At 41.8% G+C, this 15735-nt stretch overlaps 1 protein-coding gene across 2 annotated transcripts in view; it reads right to left on the minus strand.

The window, feature by feature from the left end:
- Positions 1–15735, minus strand: part of exoc6b (exocyst complex component 6B) — a 136469-nt gene that overhangs the window by 99575 nt on the left and 21159 nt on the right. For both annotated transcript variants that reach the window (XR_006827552.1, XM_046065312.1), the window contains exons 7-8: positions 8575–8754; positions 4238–4306 (exon numbers count right to left, since the gene is read on the minus strand). Coding sequence is in view for 1 of the 2 variants with exons in the window: in XM_046065312.1 (XP_045921268.1) it covers positions 4238–4306; positions 8575–8754 (249 nt within the window). In the remaining variant the exon portion in view is untranslated. The remainder of the gene's footprint in view (positions 1–4237; positions 4307–8574; positions 8755–15735) is intronic.

The raw sequence follows: 15735 nt of genomic DNA on the forward strand, positions 1-15735 counted from the left end.
AATAAATAAATAAGAGAGAGAGAGAGAGAGAGAGAGAGAGAGAGAGAGAGAGAGAGAGAGAGAGAGCGAGAGAGAGAGAGCGAGAGAGAGAGAGCACGAGCGAGCGAGAGAGAGCGAGAGAGAGACTGCCCTCAGAGGTGAAGAGGCCAGACCTTTCAACACCTTCCCGGCACAGAACACACTCCTTTCCCTTCCCCCCCCCCCCATCTCCCATCCTTTCTTTCTTTCTTCTCCGCCTGTCTCCTCTCCTCTCTCACCCCTGTAGTCACCCCCCTCTCTCTAATCTCTCTCCCTCTGTGTTGTTTTCACCCTTGTCTTCCTGTTTTTGCCCCTTTAACCTCGCCCGTGACCTCCCTTCCCTCTCTCTTTCTTCTTCACCTTCTCCTCTTATTGCTCTTTATTCCCCCTATTCCTTCCCTCTCTCCTTCATCCCTGCTCCCTTCATCTTCAATCATTCAAACAAGTCTCACTCCTCATTATTTTCCTCCTCCCTTGGAGCTATTTAATCTGTTCTCAACATCCTCCTGTTGCTCCCCATCTCTCTCTGGCCTTAATTCATTTAAAGGATCTTTTGAGCAGTTTCACATGTTGTAGCCTTTGAATTACAAATCACTTCCTGTGTTCCAAACCATAACCTTCACGTTTAGGTTGATTTCCGACCTTCCAGGCAGAATAAAGCCCCCTCCCGGTGTTTAATGCTTTTAATGTGAAGAAGCAGCAACAGGAAATGTTCAGTTTGCATAAGCAGTAATTTAATTACACCAATAGGAGAGTGAACAGTAAAATGAGGATGTTATCAATTAGATCAAAACAGTGACACTGGAGTACATGCACGCCTCTTTTCTTGTGAATCCCTTGTGCATAATATGGGTAATTTCAATTAAGTGCAGGAATGGTGGACTTTACCACTAACAACTGGATTTTTATTTGAAATGCTTGGCAAATGTTTAATAATCAGGAAGGAAATGCACTTGACACATTTGTTAAGAGTTTGAAGATACACACAGTTTTGGTAAACTCCTTAAACTAAGGGTGCTCGGATCGATCGTTCACCAATCGCAATCGGCCGATAATGGCTTTAACTAGTTTGATCGGTGGTCTCTAAAAAGGCTGATCAGACGATGCAATACTTACCAGACAAATTTTCAACAGCAGCTAAATGGTTCCACTACGTGGTCTGAGCAGTTTTCAAAGCTTGCTAGCACCAACAAGCAGGAGCGATCATGTTAAACTGTCGCGGTCCTGCTCATCTCACACACGCCGCCCGCTACCAGAGTTTAATTGTCTTGACCCACACTGAGTTTCCTGATGCAAAGAGAGGCACCACCCAATCAGCTGACTGCCTCTCTCTCTCTCTTTTGCTATAGTTCCGCCTCCCGTCCAGATTAAAACGGCGAATCTGAAGATGTTTGTTAGAAAACGCCGCTGACCCCGTGGGAGGACTTTATGAAGCGTTGACACAGACACTCAGATTTGGCTTTCTGATTCAGTCTCATCAGCCATGCAAAGCAAAAACACAAAGCTACTGACAGAGTTTTCGTTTCAATATTTGTATTAAAATATTTTGTACTGTGTAAACACTTGCAGGCTAGTGTGCATGCCGCCGTATTTACTTTCTCTACTCCTCTCATGTCGACCCTCCCGTTTTCCCCGAGATTCTCCTGTATTATTCTAGTGGTGCTAGTGGTAAACCATATGAAATAAGTAATATTAACAATATACTAACAGTATAATGTGGAATTAACATTGTACTTTCATTTATTTAAATTTCCCATATTTTCTAATCTCAAAGATGACTGTTATGACTCCTCTCTGTAGCCCACTCTCCCTCTCTCTGCTTCCTATCTCTCTCTCCCCCTAAAGCCCACAGAACCTGCCTCTTTCCAGAACAAAAAGCGGCTACTTCAGAGGTTATCATCGACTCAGGATGCCTCTGCTCCTTTATCTCCTAAATATTTCGGCTACGGCCTTTTTTGTTGCAGTTTTTATAGCTGAAGTAAATTTATAAAGATCATATAAATTTGTTGTCTTTCATGATACTTTATCACCTATTAATTAAAAATTAATACATTGTTTTTTTAGGACTAATTAAATAAATATAAGGTATACTGTATAAATGCTACATGATAAATAAAAGGCTTCAAATAGACACAGTGATTGGTATCGGCTGATACTGCTTTCAGCAATCGGTGATAGGCCCAAAAAATCCTGATGGGAGCACGTCTACCTTAAACATGCCATCCTTACTCCTGTATCACACAATGCTAACATTAAAGAGGAAAACCAAACACTGCCTGAAATGTGTTGTCATTTCTTTCCCCTCTCTTTTTCAACACCCCTTCCCTCCCTCACCACCATGAAATTTGCCCTGTTCTTGCCCCTTAAACCCTTCTGACCTCGCTTCTCGGCCTCCTCTACGGTCCCTGTACCCTCCCAATCTCTTATTCGTCCGCTTCAACTCTCCCTCCGTCATCTCCCCCCTTACCCTTTCACTAACCTCACTCTCCCTTTTTTTGCTCCCTCCCTCCCCTCCATCGCTCTTTTTGCCCGTTCATTTTCTCCTTCCTGTCAAAGTTCATGCACTTCCTGTCCCCCTGCCAGAGAGCCCCCCGAGACAAACGCACACAGAACAGAAACAGCCGACCCTCTGGCTGTGTTAGCCCGGTCATGGCATCTACAAACGCGCACACACACACTGCAAGAGAGACCCCAAATGTGCAACTAACCCAGTCATGGCCCAGTCAACACCTCCACCCATGTCGCTTTCGCTCTAACTGAGATGTCACACACACACACACACACACACACACGCAGCCTGTTTGGAGTGAAGCCAGGCTCGAGCTGGAGGCCTCATCTTGCAGCATCATATATAAAAACTTGTATATATATTGCGGTAGCGACACACTGCACCACGAGACGAGGGAACTCCTATTCTGTAAAGGTTGCTACCCCTCCTGTGATACCCCTGGATGCATTAGGTAATTGTAGGCAATGTTGCAAATGAATAAGCAGAATTTAAAGGATTGTTGAATATATAAAGCATTCAAATTTGTCAGGTGTAAAACACACTAGAGTTTATCTAGCAACAGTTCCCAGAATGCACTGAATCACAATATATATTGATACTAGGGCTGGGCAATAAAAAAACATTGATAATTATCGCAAAATAACTTTCCTCAATATCAATATAATAAATGTTCAATATATTGTCAATAAATATTTGTTATAATTCATTTGAATCATGAACAAATTAGCAATTAATTGTTCTATTATTAAAATATTTATTTTGAGGAAAAGCGACTGAAAAAAGATTTACTAATCATATTTGATAATTATTTTTTTTATCACAATAGTTTTTTATGTTCTCCTTCAGATTTGTTAAGTGATCCACTGTTTGGCTTGAATGTTTGTCCCATTCTGGCCATAAAGAAAAGTTTAAACACATAATTAACCACCTGGTTTCTTCAATTTTCACTCAGGAGCAAAAATCAGCCTTTAAACTTGAATAAATAACGATTTAACATATTGTGATAATTATCGATATCGAATGAGATGAAAGGTTTTTATCGTGATAACATTTTTGGCCATATCGCCCAGCCCTAAATGATACCACAATAAAAAGTTAAATCTACCTTGATGAAATACTTTCACATCTCCCACACTCTATGACCCTTGTGCTTTCTCTCAAAAATCAATAGAAGAAGCTGTTATGGCCTTTTTCGTTCCCCATTAACTGCTAAATAAAAGTGAGCATCCACAAATACACACCTACTTCTCCTACATTATCCTCCATTAAACTTCACCTGACTAGACGATGTTTCATTTTATGCAACTATAAAGTTTACTTGAATTCTATTACAATGTATACTGTTGATGTATACTGAGGAAAAAAAGAATGGAAACAAAATTATCGAATCAAAACAGAATCAGACGTTTGAGTTTGGGCTAATGTTTGATTAGTCAAAATGTGATTTACAACAAAAAAACACTGTTGCGTGAGTTAGCAATTGTTAGCATGGTGGGGTCGGAGATATTAGAAGTTGTGTATAACAGGAATGAATCCTTTTTAGACCTCATGATCATCAAAACAGTATAGACTTGTTCACATGTGCTACAAACCAGAGTGCTCGTGGCTTAAGTTCAGGAGAGGAAAACACAACATCAATGAGAGATCAACAGAGATGAAAGTTCAGGAGATAAGAGAGAGAGAAAGAAACAAATATGAGGATTAACTTACCAGCACAGTATAGATATGCAGACAGCGGTAAACTGGAGAGAAATCCACCAAGTCATGAGCTCCTGGGACCTACAGAGAGAAACAATGTTTAAAGTTATGTATGTATGTGTACATGTTATTAACAAAACTGCTCATAGATCTTATTTCCTATATACACAAACATCTGTATGGTTATTGCCATTGCTTTCTTTATCCACTATGTTCCTTAATGTTTTGACAACAAATGTGTGTTTACATGTCATGAAAATAAAGCAAACTGAAATTTAAAGAGAAAGTTAGAGACAGAAAGCAAGCAGTGATTAAACAAAGAAAGAAATAATCTGTTGTGTGTTTGTGAAACAAAAAACAAAAAAAATTCTTTTTTCTTACGAAACGTCCAAAATTTGAAACAATTTTGACAAAAATCCCCAAAATGTCCAAAGCTCCAGGCTTTCCCTCCCTTCCAAAAGGTGCTCTTAATCATACTGTGCCTGGTGTTTTTGTGGTAGACCAAATAAGGATACAGAACTGCTTGTTCTTTTTTGTCTCTTAGTCTGATTCTGAGCATTTCTCACTTTATTCATGTTCTCACTAGTTGTGCCATTCCACGTTCTGTGCGTTAGTAATAGACTGTCGGCTGATTAATCAGCCCAGTATTTGGCATTTTGAGATAATCTGTGCCGATGCCTGCACTCACGAGGCCGACAAACAAAATATGTCTGCAGACACATCTGAAGGCAGCCTCGTCAGTAGGGCTGCTGTGGAACGATGGTAACGCTCCCGCTTGTGTGTAGTTTCCAGAAATCGTCTTTTCTAAATGTTAACACGTTTCTCCCCAATTGAACTTTACTGACAGAGAGACATAGGCTGCATCCGAAAAGTAAAATAAATCTCCTTTTCTAACCTCCTTTCCTTGACGTCGATGGAAAACGTCATGAGGTCGAGGAAAGATGTGAGGGAGAATCCGTAAGGACTTAGGAAAAGAGGACTTAGGAAAAGAGGACTGCGGGGCTCAGAGAATCCGACTGCTCTTTTCTAAGCGACGTAATTATGCGACGGCGGATGTTACTGACGTGACCTGCCGTGATGAAACTACAATGTTCTGAAGATGGACTACAAAAAGCGCATCTTTGACACTGCACCCTGTGTTGTTGTAATGCACGCCATCTAAAGGTGGACAACACGGTGGAAAATATTACTTCATATCCAAGATAGCAAAAAGGCAGATAAGGTACCAGTCACTAAATAATGGACAGGGTTGTCACATTGAGAATGATCACTCACCCTGCTGCCCACCTATAGGCCTATTTAACAACATGAATACCAATTGTATGTAAATACAGTGTTTCCCACAGAATGACAGCGTAACTGTGGCGAGCGAGCGAGCGAGGAAAGGCTGAGAGAATATATGCACTGCGTGGAGCTCTGTGATCAAATACGATTTTAGCCATTTTAAATAGTAACAAAATCAATCGAAAATCAATCTGTGGTGATCAGCGTTGATAATATGGCAGGCCGCCACAAATAAATCAGTGTGTGGGGAAACTCCTACTGTAGAGGTCATCCAGCTTGATCTTTGCCTTTATTAAGGCGAAGGTGTCGGCATCTGTGACCGAAGTAAAATCAATTGATGATATTGCTGAAGGCTGCAATACATAACGTGACGCTACACGGTACAGCATAAATCCTCACTTTGATCATGTTACAAGAAAGCTCGCGTGGGTCTAAGTTATTGTTGACAGTTTAAGATATATGCATATTAGCAAGATATGGCTAAGAGAGAAAAGGCTTAATAGCCAATGGTAACTTACATGGTGATCAACCTTTATCCGTCTTGGTTGGTGATTTATTTATTTTTTATTGTAGAAACACTTAATGGCTTATTTTGACAACCCCTAACAAAATGGTGTTGAAACAGTATTAGATTACAAAAAAACCAAAAGAAAGAAGGTAATTGTGAGTCTTATTAATAATGTGCGTCTGTATTGCAAGGATTTTGCTAAATGTGGTCAATGGATTTCATCGTTTGAGATTGAGAACGTGCGTTGCATTATCATGGCTGCCACTGAAATACTTCCGGGGTCACTTCACTCAGTTAGGAACCTTCCTAAGCAAAAAAAGACTTTTCGAACGCAGCCATAGAAACACGAGAGAGATGGAGAGAGGAGGAACGCATTCTGCAGCACTTCATTATTTTGTCTGAAAGTCTTCTGACGGTGTCACCAGCCGTTCATACCTCCTTTTCTTTCCATCTATCCCTCCGTTCAAGCATCCCGCATTCCATTCCTTCCTCTCTACCCACATCCTCCGTCTTCCGGAGAACAACCCAGCGGCAATACACACACACACACACACACACACACACCCTCTTGCCCTCTGGAAAGTTTGCTTTCTGTAAAAATCATTGGAGGCGTAGCACAATGCCAGCTTTGATGTAACTGCACACAGAGTCCTGAAACAATATGAACAAACAACGAGACGTACCATTTAAGGACGGAGGGATGGATACAGAAAAGAGAAAGAGAGATATAAGCAGGTACATGTAGTTTAAAGATTAAAGAATGAAAATGAATGATAATGAAGAAAAAAAGAAAATGGAGAAAAGGTAAGTTGATGAGGAACAAACCAGAAACCGAAAGAAAGACAGATGAAAAGAAAGAGATGGAAGAGGGAAAGAAGAGACAAAAGAAAAGACAATCAAAGACAAGAGAGTAAATGAAAAAGCTAAATAAGGAAAGCACAGAAAGGGCAAGAGAAGAGCAGACAGAAACAGGACAGTGAACTAAAAAGACGGGACGAGAAAAATAGTCGAGGTAAGAAAAGAGGAGAAAAAGGCCAAGTAAGGAACAAAGGGGGCAAAGAAAAAGAGGATACAGACACACAGGGGACGACTGTAAACGAAGGGAAGGAAAGGGAAAGACATGGCAGGGGCAGGGATGGCGTGAGGAGAAGGGACGCCGATGGCTGGAGGTGATGCCAACCATCGGCGCCAAAGCGGTCGTAACCCTGGCGACCGTGGGGTCAGGCCTTTGTTCGAGCCAAGGTCTTCCCGTGAAGAGGGTTGAGTCAAGTTTACAGGACGTAAATAAGGCAAGGGGACGACAGGGACCTTAAAAGAGAATGGCAGCACGGGGGTGACAAGTTCAGCTCTATTCTCTTCAACTTCATTGTACTTTGCTTTCCTTGAGTGTGAACAATAAGGGCAGAAAAGGGGACTTTTGATCCCGCGAGGGACGACTTGAAGAGTTCAGTGCCAAAACGCTTTGAGTCCATCTTGTAATGAGGACAGAAGTTCATCTTTTGGACAGTCTTTAAACATGTTATTGATGTGCTTGCACGTGGACGAAGAGGCTTAAAATGATGCAATATCACTTCCGAAAGTTTATTATCTGACAAGTCTCTCAAAGCCTACTTGAGCAAGACAGTGAACCTAAACCTACTAACTGACTGCAGGCCTCTCTGCATCAGAGCATCTGCTGCGATGCACATTTCTTATTCCTGTCCACGTTATTGACTTCTCTCTTTACAAAGACAAGTGTTGCTGTATGAGTCTCCTACCTGAAGAGAAGCTAAGAAGTCTTCATGTTACGCGATACGAGGACCACATACAACATTATTTATCATATTGGGTTGGACTTGATGAATGTAGCGCAAGGATACACATGTGACAACGCCCGATTTTCAAAATAAGGTGTCTATACCGTATGGAAATAAGATTAAATGGATTATATTCACAGAAAGTATAAAACATATTACCTGTGTCCATTAAAAGTAAATGGACACATGTAATTTACTTTTACTGGACCCTCTCGGGCCTCAGACCCATCTACCATAGTCTCTCCAAATCCTGTGGGAAACACAGAGTAAATTGAGATAAAAGAGATTTATATGGAAAGGAAAAGAAAGGAAAGAGGGTAGGAGATAAGGTGAGCCTAGGGCAAGAAGGGACAGATGGAAGAGATGAAAGAAAAAAGAAGGAGATCAGAGTAAAGAGGAAAAAGACAAAGCTGAGGCCATAATATAGGATTATCAGGTGGATTCATCCACCCCGCCATTTGGAAGGGAAACCCATCAGAGGTTAGATCAGGACTGCGGCAATCGGCAACTGTTAACTGTATCATGAACACTGCCAACAACCAATCAGAGAAGAATGGGATCCACCAGTTGGACACATTTTGCATTCGAGACAAACGCTGTTACAAAATCTAACATTACGTCCGTGATGCATGTGGTTTTCTTTCTTTGCTTTCTTCTAAAGCTCTTAAAACCTTCTTCAAATGAGGTAATATCAGACAATCAGAGGGTCACGCCGCTCCAATACTTTCATGTGTTTGCATGTGTGGTTGCAGTTTTCTCACTTCATCGTCCTCCTCTTCATCCTCAACATCCAGGATGCCGGAGTCCTGTTCTGACACTGGACTGCCACCCTGTGCGTAGCCGTCCGTGTTTACCGCCGCCGCCTCCTTTCTGCTGCGTCGGCCAATCAGGGCCCTTGGCTGTACGGAGACCGAGCTGTCCAATGAGCGCTGTAACTGGGCCTGAAGTACAACACAGAAATACACATCAGATAGCCACAGAGGGCAAACTCAAACCTTGAAACTGATTTTTCTTTGGGGGCGTGCCGTCTCCCTGTTTACCCGCTTTGTTTGCTTCTACTTTAGTTATTTCCAACATTTCCCCAAGTCACTTTTCAAAAGCAACAGAAGAGGAAGGGGAACTTGTTGCATATGGCTTCTGGCGTAACTTCATAGCAGTGGGAGCTCTTTGATTTCAAGGGTCTGACACCAAAACCAGATGTTTACTCGCAACAATGATACACCGTATGCAATGAAACTCCTTTGTAGCTGTCTTGACATGCGCTTGCGTTACACTTTATAGGGCAGAGAGAGAACTAAAAATGCACCAGAAAGCAAAAAGGGACTAAGACATGCAAACAGCTTTAAGACAACTCGCATAAGAAAAAAACGTCTTCATCCTCTGAGGAGCAATAACAACTCACATTTGCCCAAATTCCCCATTTCTAACAGTTTTAGACAGTTTTCGGGAGAAGCTTAGAAATTGCGGATGGTGCAACAAGGTCACTGGTTGAGACCTTTAAGGATAACCTGCCACTCCTTGTCCCATTAAAATACCCATGGAAACGACCTATAAAAGTGATTTACCAAAGCACCTAAGAATACACCAGAGGGAAAATGGCAAGACAGGAAGGGCAGAACAGGAAGGATGAAGAGTCAATGAAACAGAAAACAAAGCGCATAAAATTAGCGCTCAGGACCTTAAAGTGAGACAGCTTACATGGTTTAGTTATGCCTTTGTTCATCAGAACTTGCATTTACATTTAGGTTTGTTAGTAACATTTATATATATTTAAGCTAAGTATCTGAAAGAGATCCGTTTACACAGCGTCTTGAATTGAGCCGCATCACAAAATTACAGAGGAAAACAACAAAAAAAATTTATGAATTTGATACAAAATCATTTCAAACTTCAAAACGTATGTCTATTTTAAAACAGGCTGATTTAAACGTAGCATACATTTGGATAATGGAGCAATGATCCATCAGCAAAGTTTCTCAAAATAAACAGACATAAAAGAAGGTGGGGCAAAGACAGAAGGAAACGCAGTCTCAGATGGAAAGATTTTGAAACAGAACAATGCAAACTGCAATGTAATATCTGATGCAAACTGTGTCCTGTCTATGTCAATATTTGGGGAAGCATTGTGGGAAATGATGCATACCCCCTGCTCCCTCTGCGGCAGTGTTGGAAAAGGAATACTAAAAATAAAAAATAATCAAACAGGAAGTTTTGGTTAGATATTAATGGAGGCTTGTATCCAACACAAAATGAAAACAGAGTCTTGTTTCTTAGAGGGATGGCCAAGCCAAATTCTTTCTTCTGTAGGAAAGCATAATTTTCTATAGTTAGACTCTGTGTCATCGTCTCCATACTTTGGTTTTGTATTCTTTTTAATACAACGGCAATATCTGAACATGAATATGTCGATTTTTTTGGATTTATTCATCAGACGCTACCAAGTCTTTACGTTAGGTTTGACTGCTCATTCTGTAATGGTGGGGGTGTGGGGGTGTGGGGGGGTTCAAGCTGAGAGCATCTTTCCATCCACACCCAGATCCGCCTCAGGTTCTACGAGAATGCCGTGGCTTCCTCTGCTCGCCAGTGCCAGCACGTAGCCTACCTCGTGGACTTAAATCTGTCGATAAGGACGTCAAAAAAATTCATCAGAGACTTCAAGCTCCTCGATTTGCGCCTTTAATGACAACGGTAATGAGAAAAACTGGTGTTCATAGGAGGGTGGAAACGCACAGACCTGGAAGAACACAATATCAGTGAGGCTGGGAAAAACACAATGCCATCTTTGATCTAATGCCCACAAACATGCACTCACACACACACACACGTAGAATAATAATGAGTCATATAAGTGCAAAAAAAATGAGTTGGGGGGGACACAGAAACGCGCCAAGCTGTGCCCTCCGCTGACATACAAGCTCTAAAATCCTCTCAGGAATGAGTCTTTTATAACCAATTCTTCAAGACTCCGTTAACCGAAACTATTTAACATACTGACAGAACAACAGAATAATCTATGAGAAACTTCACACACAAAAAAAAGAAATGGCACAGACCTCTAGTCTTTTTCTCTGCGTGGCATTCCTTTCTAATCCATCAAATGGCGGTTTGCTTTCTTTCCACACAGAAATTAACATAACGAGACCTCAAAAGACAGCAACCCATGAAAGACAGACATGAGAGAGGGAGTGAATGACACAGAAAAGCATCTTTCTTACAGTACATGAAGCTGCAGATACGCACGTCAGCACCTACGTCACTAAAACAGGTGTATGTGTGTCTTGAGGCATCCACTGGCATACTGTATACACTTACCACCATTCATTCTTACCCACCACACAATACCAAGTTTTGTTGCAAACAGGAACCTTTTTAACCCCGACTTTTGTTGCCTCTCTTCACAGGAGGCTTTCGGTGTGGCACTTGAAGCTCAAGTGCGGGAATGTGCGTCATCCTCTTGTGCACAGTCCCATAGGAAAAGCGTGAGAGTAGCAGAAGAAAACATGGGGGGGAAGAAGTGGATGGAGAATGACGTACGGGACGAAGGGAAAATGAGGAGAAGGAGAAAAGAGTAAAGGAAAGGTGGTGAAGAAGAGGAGGACAGCAGGTGAAAAGAAGATGGCAATGGAGGAGGAACAAGAATGTAAATTGCTTGAGAGGAAGCGAGAACAACAATGAGGACCAGAATCAGAGCCACACTATAATCCATTTAGTGCAAATATTTTTAAAGTATCTGAGATTACACTGTGGCAACACCACAAGGTAGCCCCAACTTAAATATGTGCTGTGCGGCTTCTTTGGCAAACTTCAAAGCAATTTCCAGTCTTCGGTGTGTATCTGCGGCTTAAATGCAGAAAATGACAAAAATTGCAAGTGAAAGAGTAAAGTTGTAGTGATCTATTTGTTGACAAGCGGTTTCAACAGGCTGCTTATTGCGGGACAGTTGCAGGTGTCCGCCCCGGCATTCACTGAAAAGGAAATGGAGGTTGATGTATTGACAGTGTGGACCCTTGTTTTGGGAAAATGATAAACGTAATTAACATTAATAAGTAATAACTGCCAGCGGTAAAGCGGTTTTCCAAAACAACCTCCACTGAATCCAAGAAGATGATTTTACATGTTGAGAGTTTACCGTTTGTTTTATTGGCTAATCTAACTCCTCACCAAGGAACACAGTAAAAACTAGCCCTTTGGCTAACACTGGCATGTTTACAGTGATGTACAATTAGAAAAAAAAAGTGAATTCTGACACAAATGTACAAAGTGCTGAGATTTAAAGCCAATTAGTTGTCAAATATTAAATTAATCGCCAACTATTTTGATAATCGATTAATTGCTTTGAGTCCTTAAAAAAAACAAAAAAATATGACAGTAAACTGAATATATTTGGGTTGTGGACTTAAGGACGTCACCTGGGGCTTTGGGACACACAGATCGACATTTTTCACAATTTTCTGTACCCAATGACTTATCGAATCGAGAAAAAATAAAATCCACATATTAATCGATACTGCAAATAATTGTAAGTTGCAGCCCTATTTGACAGCTTGAGTAAAGTCAGCATGTCTCTTTTTTTGTATTGTTTTGTTTTTATTTAACACATTAGGGTTGTCCCACGGAAACCTCTGGGTACCACAGCAATGCGGTTCCTGATGCAGCCTCCGTCAGTGTAAATAAATGATATCCACAGTGACAATCTGCAACAGCAACAGGATTTGTTCCTGGGTCCAGCACTTTGAATCAGCCCACTACACAGAGTCGACTGATTGTGGTGATATTCAGTCCGTCTTGTGCTTTGTGTTAAGACGATATTAAACACTGATGTGTTTGAGAAGTTTGGTTTACTGTGGAAAAATTAAAAAGGGGTTTGTAGAAGTATTGAAAAAAAAGTTTGTTTTGTTTGAAGTCAAAGTACACTGCACAGCTGTATTATGTAGTAAAGTATAAATATAAACTCGGCAATTTGTACAGAAAAATACTCCGTACTAAATGACTCGGATCAGCGGCAAAAACCTGACTGGGACATCCCTACTATAGATCACTTTTTGGCAGGCAGACTTCGAACCAGAAATAACGGTGTCCGCTGGCAGTGAACTGTGGAGCATTACACATGCAGAGTGACTGACACAACGGCCAATAACAGTCTATTTTCGTTTTTTCCCTGTGATGGTTCAATACACCGGCCCAGCGCGTGCCCTCCGCCACCCTCGCTGCACGTGCATGCATGTGTGTGTGTTCAGTAACTAGATACAGGTAATCAATCTTCTTCCACTTCACAGGCCCAACAATCTGTTTCCCATTAGTGTGTGTGTGTGTGTGAAACTACCGAATACACAGCAGAAGCTCTGAACTCATCTTTTGCTGAATAAAAGAAAAAAAAAAAGGAGCAAGAGATGGAAAGATGAGGAGATGGAAAGAGTGGAGGAGATAAAGACAGACGGACATCTTGGGGGGGGGTGACAGAGTAAGGGAGAGGGAGGGAAATGACGAATGATGGGAGAGACAAAGACATTTGCATGAGATTGTGCTTCAAGATTCCTCTCCTCTTTCCTTTTTTATCCTTCTGTATCTTGTCCCTCTCTTTCTTCTTCTCCTCCTCCTCCTCCATGTTTTCATCCCATCCTTCTTCACCTTTTCCTTTCCGCCCTCCTTCAGAAAGCTTGCTTTCGGCAAGGTGATACGATAAAATACAATTGTATCCCGTCTTAACCATCGCCAGGCAAAAAACGAAATCACCCCATTCATGTTACAAACAATCTACCAGGAAGTGGACTCAGGACTGCAACTGATGATTATTTTCTTTATCGATTCACTTGCACATTATATTCTCGATTCATCTTTCCATCTATATCTATCAGCAAACACTGAAAACTGCCCGTCACAATATCCTAGAGCACAAGGTGGCATCTTTAAGTGTCTTATTTTGCCCAACCAACAATGGTAAACCCCAAAAATGACGTGCTAAAATGTGAGAGCAAGAAAAGCAGCAAATAATCACTTTTGAGAATGTGGAATCATAAAAAGTTTGTCTTTCTATTAATCATGCTAAAGTCTGCCTGAACACGGCATTGCTTCCTCCTCCTTTACCTCTAACTGCTCATCCATTTTCTGTCTCTCTTTCACTGTCCACTCAAGCTCCTCCTCACTCATCCCTCTCCCTTCCCCCCCCTCTCTTCTCCACGTTCTCCATTCACCTTCCTTCCTTTACTTTTGTCTTCTTCACCTCCCTCTCATCCTCTTTGAATTATCCTAGTCCACCCCTTTACCATGACACCCTGACTCCTGTCTTCCCTCTTTCACTTTACTTCCAGTGTCTTCCTCTTCTATCCTGTTATCTTCTTCATCATCCTCTGCCTCCCTATCGATCTTCTTTCACCCCCCCTTCACGTGTTCCTTCCTCTTCAACCATCATTTTCTCCATCTTGTTCCTCTTCCCTTTAAACTCCCCCCCCCCTTTCTCTCCCTCTGCGCTTTCTTCTTCTCCACTCATCTTCCTCCCTCATCCCCCTTCCTCCTCCTCTTCTTCTTCTTCTTCTTCTTCTATGGGCATGTGGCAGCAAACAATAGCTCCATTGTAAGTCCTGTGCTCTCCTCCGTCTCCTCCCTCCATCTCCTCCTCCCCCAGATCTATTTATTTTCACATCCTCGGTCGAGGGAGTTGTAACGACGACTGGGTGCAGAGAGTTAGAGCTAATTTGGAACAGAGCACACCAGAGAGACACGCTGTCTGAGAGAAACAGAGATGGAGAGACAGAAAAAAAAAAAAAAAAAATGGTGAAGGAAGGACAAAAGAAAGGAAAGAAGAACTTCTAATTTGTTTGTCCACACACACACACACACGGCTTCTGACTGAGTGTGAGCGCTCTGAGCCAAACATTTGATACAACATAATCCCAGTATCAGTATCAGGACTGCTGGACCACTGGGGTTTCCATAATCTCCCTTGTAATTAGTGGTTAGAGGAGTTAGTGGTTAGCTTCTTCAGTGACTGCAAGCGGATTTTCTATGTCAGTGACTCTCAAATTGTGGTACCCCCGTCCCCCCCCCCCCCCCCCCCACACACACACACACACACACACACACACACACACACCTAAGAGTCACTGAAGGATTCAAAGTGTGTGGATGTGAAGTGATACGAGGACATTACTTGTGGTGCATGTGAGGGTCATCTGAAGACAAATTCCTCTGCATTAGCTGTACTTTAAAGTGCTTCTAAATCTTGGAGAAAAGATTTTGTCACTATATGTTAGGAGCCACAGGCCTCCAGAACATCTTAAATGTCATAGATTCTCAACGTTCCAGGAACTCCCTGATTTGGGATGGTGGTGTTTGGCATGTCGCTCCAGAGTCTCCCAGGTGTTCAACTGGGTTGAGATCTGGTGACTGTGAAAGCTGTAGCACACGATTCAGATCATTTTCATACCGTCGTGTTCTGTAGGGAAGCATCTGCATCTGTTACATCTTACCTCCAACTTAATTGAATGAATGAGTTGGCGTGTTGCTTGCAAGAGGACCTTTATCACAGGTAAACCAGAAACAGCAATGTTTTGAATTATGAGTGAGATATGAACCTCTAGTGACATCTAGAGGACAAAACAAACAAATCAATCTGCAGGATAAATCCGTTCTACTGGACCAAGATCTGATGACTGAAATCAGCGTCACGTTTGTGGAACCAGCTTCAGAGGTGTGACGTGCTTTGTGACATGGCTCGTGAAGGGATGCAAACAGCTATGCTCAGCAACTACACTCCAAAAGTAGGCTGTGGCATTTAAACAACAATGTGGGCAAGAAAAACAGATATCTGCAATAACAAGCAGGTGCACAAAGATGTACATAATAAAGTGGCCACTGACTGTACATTTAGCTATAAATGCACGGACGACATAAACTCCTTGTGTCTGCCATCAGGAGCAATTTGG

This window comes from Micropterus dolomieu, linkage group LG12 (genome assembly GCF_021292245.1).
Source record: "Micropterus dolomieu isolate WLL.071019.BEF.003 ecotype Adirondacks linkage group LG12, ASM2129224v1, whole genome shotgun sequence".
Lineage (NCBI taxonomy): Eukaryota > Metazoa > Chordata > Actinopteri > Centrarchiformes > Centrarchidae > Micropterus > Micropterus dolomieu.